The sequence below is a fragment of the Schistocerca gregaria genome, chromosome 4, assembly GCF_023897955.1.
Source record: "Schistocerca gregaria isolate iqSchGreg1 chromosome 4, iqSchGreg1.2, whole genome shotgun sequence".
In the NCBI taxonomy this organism is placed as follows: Eukaryota; Metazoa; Arthropoda; class Insecta; order Orthoptera; family Acrididae; genus Schistocerca; species Schistocerca gregaria.
In genome coordinates this window covers 131,559,551-131,572,936 of record NC_064923.1, presented here as the reverse complement: position 1 = coordinate 131,572,936, position 13,386 = coordinate 131,559,551, and the positions used below count along the sequence as shown (strand labels likewise).

At 37.1% G+C, this 13,386-nt stretch overlaps 1 protein-coding gene across 1 annotated transcript in view; it reads right to left on the bottom strand.

Annotated features, from left to right (window-relative positions):
- Nucleotides 1-7,715: 7,715 nt before the first annotated feature.
- LOC126267516 (odorant receptor 7a-like) overlaps nt 7,716-13,386 on the bottom strand; it is an 83,641-nt gene continuing 77,970 nt past the window's right edge. Inside the window, exon 4 of the mRNA XM_049972817.1 lies at nt 7,716-7,986. Within this exon, the coding sequence (XP_049828774.1) occupies nt 7,930-7,986 (57 nt within the window). The 3' untranslated portion in view covers nt 7,716-7,929. The remainder of the gene's footprint in view (nt 7,987-13,386) is intronic.

Below are 13,386 nucleotides of genomic sequence, written 5' to 3'. Positions count from 1 at the left end.
AATTTATTCTGACTATTTCTAGTTAATATATTTCATTATAAGGTGAAATCAGTAATTGTTTCATGACTTAGATTCTATTGTTAACTTGTAAACAAATATAAATTCTCTACTAATTATAAACATTTGGAATAAGTAGTAATAGTATTCTTAAAGTATCTATGTGGCTCTATTTGAAAACCACAACAACAGCTGTGACAGGGCTGATGACAAAAGGATCAGCATCTCCTGGCATCACATGTAAGGGCTGGGCTGGTGCCAGAGAGTTGCTTGGCATAGAACTCTGTGAACAAAAGGCAGAGCTCCACACAACAGAGCCAGCCCTTCATTAATTCCCAAGTAATTACCAGGTACCTCAAAAGTATATCTATATCTGTTAATTTAATAATTTAAGCAAATAATTTGGCTTAAACTTCGTAGTAGAAGAAACTGGTAAAAAGAAGGAATTTTTCGATATATTCAGTTAATTGAATGACTTATGTTTCAATTATAATTTCTGTAAATTAAACATCAAACAATGTATAGTTTCAGTACTTATTATTGTGATGATATATAAAGACCTGATTTTTGGTCCTGAGACAGTCAGTCCACTGCCGATTTTCAGATGAAGAATCTGTGATGGTTAGAACAACAGCAACGCATCAACTTAACCACGAAATAAATGTAACAGAAATAGGCCGTGTGTTAAAACAATGACAGTGTCTGTTCAATACTTACCATATTATTCTGCAAGAACTGTGTTATTAGGTTTTTACTACTCATAGATATGCAACAGTAAACTATTACAGCAGTACGCTAATATTTGCCTGCAAACTATTTATGAGACTTATCATGAAACACAACTGTGCAACTGTTGGCTACATCATTTATACTAGTCAGTGTTGAACTTCCACCCCCCCCCCCCCCCCATTTTTCAGCCAGTATAACAACACAATACATCAACACCAAGGATTATCAAAGAAGAAATAAAGCACGTGAACATCACAAGTTCTCTTCTGTTCTCTCCATAGTACCAGTAAACCCCACCCATATTTGAATCGAAGGACATGTAGTTTCCCTTTTGGGTTTAAAAAAATTTCCATATGTTAGCTATATATTAAATACACCAATGCTATGACTTAAACCATATCAAATACAAAGTGTCCAGTGAGCATATTTTGTAATGACAAATCTTAGAATTACATGAAACTGCTTTATTGATTTTCAACAGTATAATAACAATGATCCTCCTTCTTCCAATTCTCTTTTTCTTCTTTCTGAAACATTTCTCTTTATGCAGGTTGTTCACAAACCCTCTTCTGAACTTTTATTTTCTTCGGCATTTTCTCCTATTGCAGCCCTCTTTGATTCATGTCATCTTTCATCTGGTCTCTCTATCTTGTTCACGGTTTTCCTGTTGAGCTTGTTCCACATTCTGTCCATTTCAAAGCTTTTCTTGGTAGTCTTTCTGTCCCATTGTTTTAACATGACCAAACCTTTCTCTCAATAATTCCTCTTAGGGAATTGATCTGAAGCATATTTCATGTTGTCTCATTTCTTATCCTGCCCTCCTCATCTTACCCAGGAGCCCTTATAGAAAGTGCATCTCTGCAACTTGTACTCTCTTCAAATGTTTCTTTGTCCAGGTTCAACATTCTGAGCCACAGGTCAAAACTGATAGATAATATAATCTGCATATTGTGATGTTTGTTTTGGCAGGTATTTTCCAATTTCTAACTGTGTTTGATGCACAATAACAAAACTGTGAGCAATTTTCTATCCACTGCTAAATTTCTTCCTTGATGTTTCCTTTCCTGATTAGCTTACTTTCTAGACATTTGAAATCATCTACTTCCTTAATCATTTTTCCATTACAACTTACATTCTTCACTTTTTTTCATTTTCCCTTCTGATTTTTATTATGTCACTTTTTGTTATACTTATTTCCATGCCCGCTTCTTCAGTTACCCACTGCCATTATGAAGTTGCAATATTAGACTAAGAGATGTAGAAATATCAAGTGTTTCAATGGAATCATTTTACAAAATTGAATTGACAAATTTTATAGTAACAAAATCACGCAGAATGGAAGACTGCCCCATGGGAATTATGCACACTTTGCAAGATTACCTTATATGCCTCCATAAGGGATACATTACATAAAATTACAGTAACAGAAATCAACCACAATGTTGTCAAGAGGACAGAAATGAACAATGGAGTAGGAAGATCAGTTTGCAGCAACAGGATATTCAAAAGTCCAGAAACACATTGTGCTCCTAGAAGATCCTCAAGACTAATAAAAAGCCAGATTTCAAAGTGACATGTTTTTGTGGGAAAGTAAAGTAACTAACAAATTCCCAGGACTGGGTAAAAACAACTTGCCAAGCCAGCTAGTTAAAATAACAGAAGCTGTGGCATCAACTGCAGACTCTTCAGCATCACTTACTCAATCAAATGATGTGGAGTATACAACTCCAGTTACTGCAACACCAGGCAGTTCGGCAACTCCTCAGACTGTATGGAGCAAGAAGGCACCTCAACAGCTACCTTGACAACTAGACAGATAGAAGCCAGGTTGGGTAGTAGATCGAGAAATGCAAGATCGCCAAAGAACAGGAACACTTTTAATGCCTGGATCCAGAACTTATGTAAGTGAATCAACTCAATGCATGTTAAAGGAAGATAATCAGAGTGACCAGTTAAAAATACCACTAAGGCTCATGCACCTAAACATACAGTGCCTTAGAAATAAGCTTAATATATTACAGGTTTTTGTAAATGAACAGCCATCTCATATAGTAGTGCTAACTGAGCGTGGATTAAAATCTGATGAAATTATTTACCATAAACTAGAGGGTTACTCCTTAGCAAATAGTTATTGTAGACAGCAACATAAGGGTGGTGGTGTGGCAGTTTACATTAGTGAGAATCTCGAGTACAAGAAAAGAAACTATCTAGACCAGTACTACAAAGAAGGCTTGATTGAAGTGACAGGCATTGAAGTCCACAACAAAAAGTGTAGAGAGGTTATGAGAAAACATAAAGTTATTGGGATTTATCATCCACCAAAGGCTCATGTAGTTAGCTTCATAGACATATTTAGTAGAGTAGTGGGACGTTGTGGTCCCAGTGACCTAACTATACTTGGTGATCTGAATATTGAGGCAAAATCTTCCAGTTTGTGTCATATGAGGTTAATAGATAATCTTAACTCATATAATCTCATAAATGTAGTAAATAGTGATACCAGGGTAACAAAGTCCACATCTAGCAGAATTGATTACGTTATACTATGTAAACATGTGAAAGACTGTGTTAGGTGCTGGAATGTGGATTTTCACTACTCTGACCACAAATGCCAGCTTGTAGAGTATGTGAACACAAGCATCCCAAAAATGACAAAAGTTATCGAAAATAAATAAATCCTAAAAGAGGGTAACATCCTTGCCCTAAGAAATAAATTAGCTATAGAGGACTGGGATCTGGTTTACCAGACTGAAGGATCTGAAAACAAATGGGCCAAATTCTATGATACTATGCTAAGACACTTTCACAGATGCTGCCCTGTTAAGAAAATACAAAGAGTGTTCACCCATAACCAAAGTGCAAAAACCAACAGACTGATACTTCCAGCAAATATGATAAAACTCAGGCAAAACATCCAGGACCTGGATGTGTTACACAAGTCAACAAACCTGCAGGTTTTTAAGGCAAAGTACAATGAAGCCAAGAAAATCTTTAAGGAAGAGCTTTCAAATCTAAGAAAACAGATATACAGCAGTGAAATAGCTCAATCAGACAATATAGCCAAGACCTCATGGAGAATTGTAAATCCATTTTGCAATGCCACACCGAAGCCAGAAACTGAAATTGTAAATATAAGACATGAAGGAAACACAATTAAAGACCCTAATAAAGTCTGCAATGTTTTCAATAAATACTTTATATCTGCAGCTGTTAGTCCAGTTAATAACACAATTATGAGTAGTGAGGTAAAGCTCTGCCCCTTTGAAGAGACACCTTTTGAATTCAAACAAGTAAGTGAAAAAGAAATAGGCGGGATAATAAATAACCTAAAGAGTAAGTTCTCATCTGGATGGGATGGTTTGAGTAGTATTGTGATTAAAAAATGTAATAAGGAATTAGTTAAAATAATCTTCCACCTGGTTAACTGCAGTAGCAGAGAACATACATTTCCAAATGTATTGAAATGGAGCACAGTTAAACCAGTGCATAAAAAAGTATCCAATGAAGAGGTTTCAAATTTCAGGCCCATATCATTAATACCTGTCTTCAGCAAAGTATTTGAAGTTGTGCTGCTGACACAACGTAGTGACTATTTTTTGAAAAATAAGTTCCTAACAGAGGCACAACATGGATTCCGAAAAGATCATAGTACTATCACAGCAATTACGGAATTTCTTCACAAAACATATGGTGCCCTTGATCAAGGAATGCAATCAGCTGGCATATTTCTAGACCTTACTAAAGCCTTTGACTCGGTAAACCATCAGTTACTTTTAAGTAAACTTGAGTCATACAATGTAAATGCTGCATCCATGCAATTGCTGGCTACATATTTATTTAACCACAGGCATTGTACAAAGCTGACTTACAAAATCAATAATCAGATCATTAATTTCCAGTCTAAATATGAGACAGTCACACAAGGTGTACCCCAGGGCTCAATTTTGGGCCCTTTCCTTTTCCTAGTGTACATAAATGATATACAGCAACCTATCAACTCCCAATTGGTAACCTACACAGACGATACCTCACTGTTATTTCTTGGTAAACAAAATGAAGAGTTAATGTTGGTAGCAACTGAGGGACTACGCCAAATAACTACTTATTTCCAAGGTCAAGGTCTGAAAGTTAATATCAGTAAATCTCAGTTATTGCCATTTAAACTTACAAACTCACACCAAACCTCTATCAGTAACATAGGTGGAATTGAAGTAGTGGACACAGAAGGCTGCAGATTTCTAGGTATTCATCTAGATGAAAATCTAAGATGGGTAAACCATATCAAATTTTTATGCAATAAAATCAGCAGTTCATTACATCTAATCAGCCAGTTATCAAAAGTAGTTCCACATCAGACATTAAAAACAATTTATTATGGAACCATTTTTGCACAGATTAATTACGGGATAGAGATATGGGGTTGTGCTGCTGACATACATATGAACAGGACATTAACCCTACAGAAAAGAGCAATCAGAATTATCCATGGATTAGGGTATAGAGATTCAAGCAGGGAAATCTTTGTTCATCATAAATACCTCACAGTCTACTCACTGTATCTTTACAAATTAATTATATTTTTTGTGACACATCAAAACAAAGCAACAAAGTGCTCTGATATGCATGCCTATAATACAAGAAATAAAGACTGCTACTACAGACAAAGAACAAAATTAAAAACAACAGACCACAGTCCATGCATTAGTGGTCAAATATGGTACAAGAGATTATCAAGCTCTATAAGATGCCACAAAGGGAACTCATTCAAAGTGAAACTGAAATATTTCTTGATTGACAAGTGTTTATATTAAACTAAAATAAATTATTGTATATATATATATATATATATATATATATATATATATATATATATATATATATATATATATATATATATATATATATATATAAAGATTCCAAGACTTACCAAGCGGGAAAGCGCCGGCAGACAGGCACATGAACAAAACACACAAACACACACACAGAATTACGAGCTTTCACAACTGGCAGTTGCTTCGTCAGGAAAGAGGGAAGGAGAGGGAAAAATGAAAGGATGTACACAGTGTATGTACGGATGGATATGTGTGTGTGTGTGTGCGAGTGTACACCTGTCCTTTTTTTTCCCCTAAGGGAAGTCTTTCCGCTCCCGGGATTGGAATGACTCCTTACCCTCTCCCTTAAAACCCACATCCTTTCATTTTTCCCTCTCCTTCCCTCTTTCCTGACGAAGCAACTGCCAGTTGCGAAAGCTCGTAATTCTGTGTGTGTGTTTGTGTGTTTTGTTCATGTGCCTGTCTGCCGGCGCTTTCCCGCTTGGTAAGTCTTGGAATCTTTGTTTTTAATATATTTTTCCCATGTGGAAGTTTCTTTCTGTTATATATATATATATATATATATTGGTGCCCCCATAAAAAAAAAAAAAAAAAAAAAATACAATAAATAAAAAATAAATGATAGTCTCTTGGCAACTTTGTTGTGGTCTGTTGTACAAACTGCTTGACAATCTTCCCATCTGAATGGTTCTGTTACCACACTGTACATTCAGTTCCCTTCATACTGGTCCCTCATACTAGTCGTACTCATTGAAAATGATCTAAATTCCAGACAATGGAAAACCAAGGATGGAATAATGACAGTATTATGAAAAGAGTAGATTACTACTCTCCATTTAGAGGAGATGTTGAGTCATGGATAGGCACAATGAACAGACTGCTGGACATTTGAGCTTTTGGCCAAAAGGTCTTCTTCTAAAGCAGAAAAATGTGTGTGTTTTCTACTTTAGAAGAGGGCCTTTTGGCCAAAAAGTCAAATGTGTAACAGTTGTTTTGTCGTGCCTGTCTGTACTCAATGTCTCCTCTATGTGGTGAGTACCAGTCTACCGTTTTCATAATACTGTCGCTATTCCACCCTGGGTTTTCCATTGTTTGATTTTGCCTAACAGCTTTTCTTCTATCCAGCAACCCTCTGTTATCTTCCTTTGTTACTATTATGTAACACATTGCATTACTCAGTGTCTGTTCTTTCCTTATCTTCTCTCACGAGTTTTGTCTGTCCCATTCTAGAGTTTGGCCTCAGCAGCCAGAGACTGTGGTCATGTGAGTGAGAACTGTGCCTTTGTGAGTATGTGTGTGTGTTTTCTACTTTAGAAGAAGGCCTTTTGATTGAAAGCAGCAATGTATACCAGTCTGTTTGTTGTGCCAGGCTGTGATTCAATGTTTCCTCTGTATAGTGAGTACCAGTCTACCCTTTTCATACTACTGTCGTTATTCCCTCCTGTATTTTCCATTGTTTGTTTTTGCCTAGCAGCTTTTCTTCTATCCTACAGCCCAGTGTTGTTTTCCTTTGTTACATTACTCAGTGTCTATCCTTTCCTTTCTCTTCTCTCCTGTGTTTTACCTGTCATGCTTCAGAGTTTGGCAGTACATCTTTATCATAAAATTGTCAATAATCTAAATTCCAGTTTAGACAACCACTAAATAAAGGCTAGTGTTGTCTCAGATATTACCCGCTCCTATGTGACTGTCTTTATCCACTTCACTGTGTTCTATCAAGAGTGGCAATAGTGGAGTACAGAGGAGTCTCAACAACCTGCTGGAAATATTGCTCTTTGTTAAATAATTTAAATCTTAGTGTGTGAATACTTTTCTTATATTGATCAACAGATGATGGGAAGATGCTTATTTCAGTGACAGATTTGAGGAAATAAAGTTTCAAAATATATACACAATTTGTTTTTAAATCTGGGTGAATACAGTTTTATTTCAGTGAAAGTACACACACACTTTGTTTTTGTTCAAAACAAGTGTTAATAATGAATGTATGTAGACATTACCCTTGAATATACTTTCCATATCTTTGAAATGGTAATTATAGAATTCATACACATTATTTTAGTACTAAAAATGTAACTTTAAAATTTATGTCATAATACTGTTTATTACTAAACACCATATTATAAAAATAATCAATTACCAGTATCCCAAATTAAATAGAAAGTTGTACAATCCATGATTAACATGTTGTTCTAGTCTGTGCAGAAAAGCAATCCGCCTCATTAATTTATCTCTAGCTGTAGCAAGAATGACAGTGTTGGTTGCTGGTGTGGATGTGATACAGATTTTCCAGAAATCCTTCTAAGGAAAGGAGCTGGTGAAAGTCCATTCTTTTATATCCATAGTGCTCCTCTAATATGAAGTTTTCTTCTTATCGACTGTTCAGGTTCTGAAGCAATGTGTAGTAAGAGTAGGTCACCTGCAAAAGCTGCCATATTGGTGTAAAAATTAAAATCTAGATCGGCTTAACATTTGCATGAATAATAACATATTTCAAAAAATAATGTAGTTAAAAAAGACAAAAAGATACAAATCTTTTTTGTCCTTGTTATAAGTGTAACACCTATTTAAAAATATACTAATCTACCTTCATAATATAAAATAGCAATAAAAGTAAATAAATTGTTTGTAAATGTATAAATATTCTCATCAGTGCTATCTACATTGTTATGCCAAGAAACTGAAAATAGTTTTAAAATGAACTCCTCCTGTGGCCATGGAAGAGTCATTCACAGTTCTTCCAAGATTTTAGATGATCTTACAGCCATGAATAGGATGCTCATACAATTTTAGTTTGTCTGTTAGTAATTTCACATATACTAAAATTTGTGAAAACTTTATCACTAAGAAGGATACACCTGATCAAAATAAGCTTTATATCACAAATTAGATACACAACAAAACACTAATGATCAGGATTCCAGAACACTATACAATATCTTACTTTTACAATCCATTATGATGTGAAGCTCCAATGGAAGTCATCATTCTGATAGCATACATAGCCGAGCTCAATTTTTTTAGGGTCTGTTGTATATGGAAGGACCAGTTCATTTTGCTATCAATATGTACTCCAAGAAATTTAGACACATCCATTCTTTCTATTGGTTGATTTCCACATGTTACATTTATTTCTCTCACTTTTTTGTTTTTGTATAGAACTGGATAAAATTTGTCTTACTTGAGTTTAGAGAGAGACCATTAACGCTGAACCAGTTAATCACTTCAGACAGTAAGTTGTTAATGGACTCCTCGAAGTTAACATCTTATTTTCCACTCATGAAGATAGTGGTATCATCAGCAAAAAGAGTAAATTTGCAAGGCAGGCTTGCATACAATGGTAAATCATTTATAAACATAAAAAACAACAGTGGCCCCAGAATTGAGCCTTCAGGCACACCACAACTAATAGAAGTCCATTCAGACTGAGCGGAGGTATCCCTTGACTCATCTGAGCTGTTTAAAATTACTTTCTGTTTTCTTTCCTGGAGATAATATTGCAGCCAGTTACCTGTGACACCCCTTATTCCAAGTAGTTTGGCTTTCTGCATGAATGAATGAGTGACTGAAATAATGTTGCTGTCAACATTAATGGAATGTGGCTGTAATATATAACAATACTTCAGTATGGCTGAGAAATATTGGCAGTGGATCAGCTTATTACAGTTAGTTGCTGATTTTGTTCACCAAATGTGGAAAATATTTCTAAATCCAAGCAATATGTCCTGGTCTATAAAACCCTCCCTCTCACTCTCAGCTTTGCTTCTTCTTCCTCATGATGACAGTGCTGCAGTGCCTAGTCCAGTAGTCTAAGCAGTGAAACAATATCATTTTGCTTCATTTCAAAAGATAGCATAAGTACATAAGTAGAAGTGGGCAATAAGTAAAAGTGGGCAAAGGAGACCACCACGAGTTCCACAAATGTAATGCATACATTTACAACCTGAGCTCTGGAACATATAATGTAATATGTACAAAGACTGAAATCTGAAAAAGGGCATTTTCACTGCTGCTGTGTGGTAGAAGAGCTGCTGTAGTCAGCAATAATTTCATTCTACATACATTCTAAACCTTTTTGAAATATCATAACTTTTTTTCATGTTCATTGGCAGCAACTTGCCAAATGTCCTTTGTTTATATAACTTTTCATGTACCACAACTCTCGTCATAAATGTAGTACATTTATGTACTCTTGATCCACAATAAAATATTGACCTTAATATTGAAGAATTCCTTGTGTCCTTCCATCAAAGCAGCACAGATGCCTGATATCAAGCGGTCTGTTCATGAAATGTGGGCCTACACTTTGAACAGGTACATCAAACTTTTGTGTGAACAACCAATAGCCAAAACTGAAGATGATCATTAGTCTGGTTGTAACTGGTATACCGTCTTTCATATTCATTTTGGTCTTACATAATTCAGAATTATGTTTCAACATTTCGGTGTAACAGGATAAACCACAGCAGAGCTTAGAACTGATGGCAGTGCTGCAGGTCCTGGGCATTGTCCACCACCACCATTGTGCACCTCAGCAGAAATCACTGCTCCCATGTTGTGAGGCTTCTGCATGTCAACAGCTTGTACCTGATACAGCCTACAGGAACATCTGCCTTTTGACTGACTGCTATGTGCCAACAGCTGCTAATGTCATTGCCTCTGTTCCAGAGCAATTCTGCAGTGACACAGAAGTGTTACACTTGGGCAACATCAACCTAGAGCAGCCGCATTTAAACCCGCCTTTAGCCAGCCTATCATTGTCAAACAGCTGGGCAGTTATTTGAAGTTCAGTCTATGTCATTCAATGCTGTGCTGATGTCACTGCCGCCTCTACCATTACCGGTCCTCGAACCTCTCCCCTCCATCTGACCACCCATGCACCTGGGTAACACAACACCCTGTCACATTCTTGGGACTGTGACAGTAGGGTACTGTCAGCACTGTGTCTACTGAGGCACCAGCAGAGGATCACCCTGGGTCACTGGGGTAGAGTGGCCAACAGGCTGTGGCCATCCTGATTTAGGTTTCTTTGAAAGGGCGCAGCCGACTTCCTTCCCCATCCTTTCCTAATCCGATGACCTCACAGTTTGGTCTCCTCCCCAAATCAACCCAACCCAACCAACCGGCTGGGCCACACATGCCATGGATGAGTAACATTAGCCTTCCTCATTGCAGTAGCCACATCATGAGTGCACAGTCAGTGTTACTACCTACACACTGGGCTGGGATTCAGCACATTGGGAGATGCTAAATGGCATATTCACTTCACGCGCCACTGACGCCAGCACTTCCAAGTCTAATAAATGTAAACAAACAGTAATAAAGGAATACTGGTATCTACAAACTGTCTTCTGTTGCTACAGCTGCATCCATCTTCAGCAGAGAACTGTCACCGATACCCAAACTTCCTCAGACATCCCATTATAACTGACAACAGGAGAGTCGCTTGTAATGCATCCAGTTATAATTGACATCAGAAGTGTGTCTCATTCTTTTACACCCATTACAGCTGGTGTCAGAACTGTGGAAGATGAAGATGGACAGCCAGAAGACAGCAGCCAATTCCATGGTTCTGCAGTAGAGATGCCTGATGCAGTGGTACAAATAAGTGCCGATTTTACAGCTTTTTGGGCCTGTATGGTTGTTTCCCTATCCTTTCCTCCTCCATTTCATTTTATTTTGGTGTAATGTATACCTATATTGGTAGTAAATAGACAATAAGAATAAACAACTTTTGGCTCAACTTCTGATTCAGTATCTGATAGATGAAATAGTTCAGTTGCAGACAGAAGCAGGCTGACCAAGGGAGGAATGTAGGGGATGGTCACATCCTAGTGCACCTACCCTTAATACTGACACCACTTGATTGGACACTCCATTTCCCTGGAAATCCAGAGAAGATGTCTTTGTATTTTTTGATAAATTGGATACAGCTGCTAGGCTTGGAAATTAGAGTAATGAGCAGTTACTGAATACAGCTAAACTAAAGATAGCACAAGACACTAGAGCATATGTAATATGCCATGAGTAATTAAGATAGGCACATTTATTTGATGATTTCAGGGAAGGACTGGTAGAAAGAAGACTTCATACCATGCTCCAATTTCCTGTCACCTGAATTATGAAATAAAATATGGGGAGCAACAACCAAAGCAAATCTAAATAATCTATTGCTACTTCAGATAACGGCTACGAGCACCATATATAGAGCAATATATAAGGAATCACGCCATGGCTTGTTTCCAAACACTGGTTTACTAACTGTAGTAAACATGTACATTCTAAAAGCCATATTACCTGTTAAAAGACTGCAACCCAACATTTGTTCCGATTTGATGTACAATTTTTCTTTATTTCTGGTATTTTACTGGTCAGTAAAATATCAAAAATAAAGAAAAATTGTACATCAGCAGCCACATAACAGCACTCTATGAAACGAGTCCACAATACGCAGGTTTAAAGTTTATATTAAAAACAAAGATTCCAAGACTTACCAAGCGGGAAAGCGCCGGCAGACAGGCACATGAACAAAACACACAAACACACACACACATCCGCACATACACAGACACGGATGGATATGTGTGTGTGTGTGTGTGTGCGAGTGTACACCTGTCCTTTTTTTCCCCTAAGGGAAGTCTTTCCGCTCCCGGGATTGGAATGACTCCTTACCCTCTCCCTTAAAACCCACATCCTTTCATTTTTCCCTCTCCTTCCCTCTTTCCTGACGAAGCAACTGCCAGTTGCGAAAGCTCGTAATTCTGTGTGTGTGTTTGTGTGTTTTGTTCATGTGCCTGTCTGCCGGCGCTTTCTCGCTTGGTAAGTCTTGGAATCTTTGTTTTTAATATATTTTTCCCATGTGGAAGTTTCTTTCTATTTTATTTACATCATCATAATTCTGATTATTAGTTTTTGGTTTTATTTAGATTCCATTTTTATTTTGCATCAGTTTGGTTTGGCTTCGTTGATGACGTGTATTCGGTATCGCCCATCCTAAAAATTGTTAATTAAAACTAAAAATAGTCAAAGGCCTCGAAGATTTCGACGTTCAGCTACAAAACTTAAATGTTCCTCGGTCGCCTAAAAACTAATGTGATTCTTTAATTGTATTCATATAACTTTCGGAGCCTGCAGAAGTACAATGCAGTACACAAATTGAACGTGGATATGTAACTGGTTGTGTTGGAAATTCACAGAAATAATCACGGAATAATGTTCTTCTCGATGTACTGCAGATTCGTTAGGGTGCATCAAGTATCATTTTCTGTGTCTTGTAGAAATATTCGCCGTCCACATCACATAAATCACTTTCGAATGAGCAAGAAATATTCTTTACCTTTTAACATAAACTGCTTTATTGTAGTCATTATTACAATCATTTGTGAACAGAGTATTATTAACGCCACACAATTAACTTCGTACAAGAAGAAGTACAACTTCGTACAAAATGCAAATTAACATCGACACACTGTAATTGCTGTTACAACAATGACCTTCAATTCCCAATGAAGCTAACTCGATATAGGGGTCCGCTGCCATTCCCGTCTGTGAGTTGATGATCACTGCTTTCTTTTGTCAACTCTCAGCCCCCTCGCTCCACTCGCCACAGAAAACGATGCAACGATATATTGCACTCCGATTCCGTCCCGGTAATGTCACACAGACATTATTCTATTAGCAAGGTGCAGAGTCCCACAATCGCAATGCTAAGATAACTTGAGAACATTCCAACTGTTACGCAGCGCCTTCTGTACAGCTGCTAAAGGAAGTAACGAGCTACCAGAATAGCTTACATCTCACTATAAGAGTTTCTGACAGTCTGTGCAAT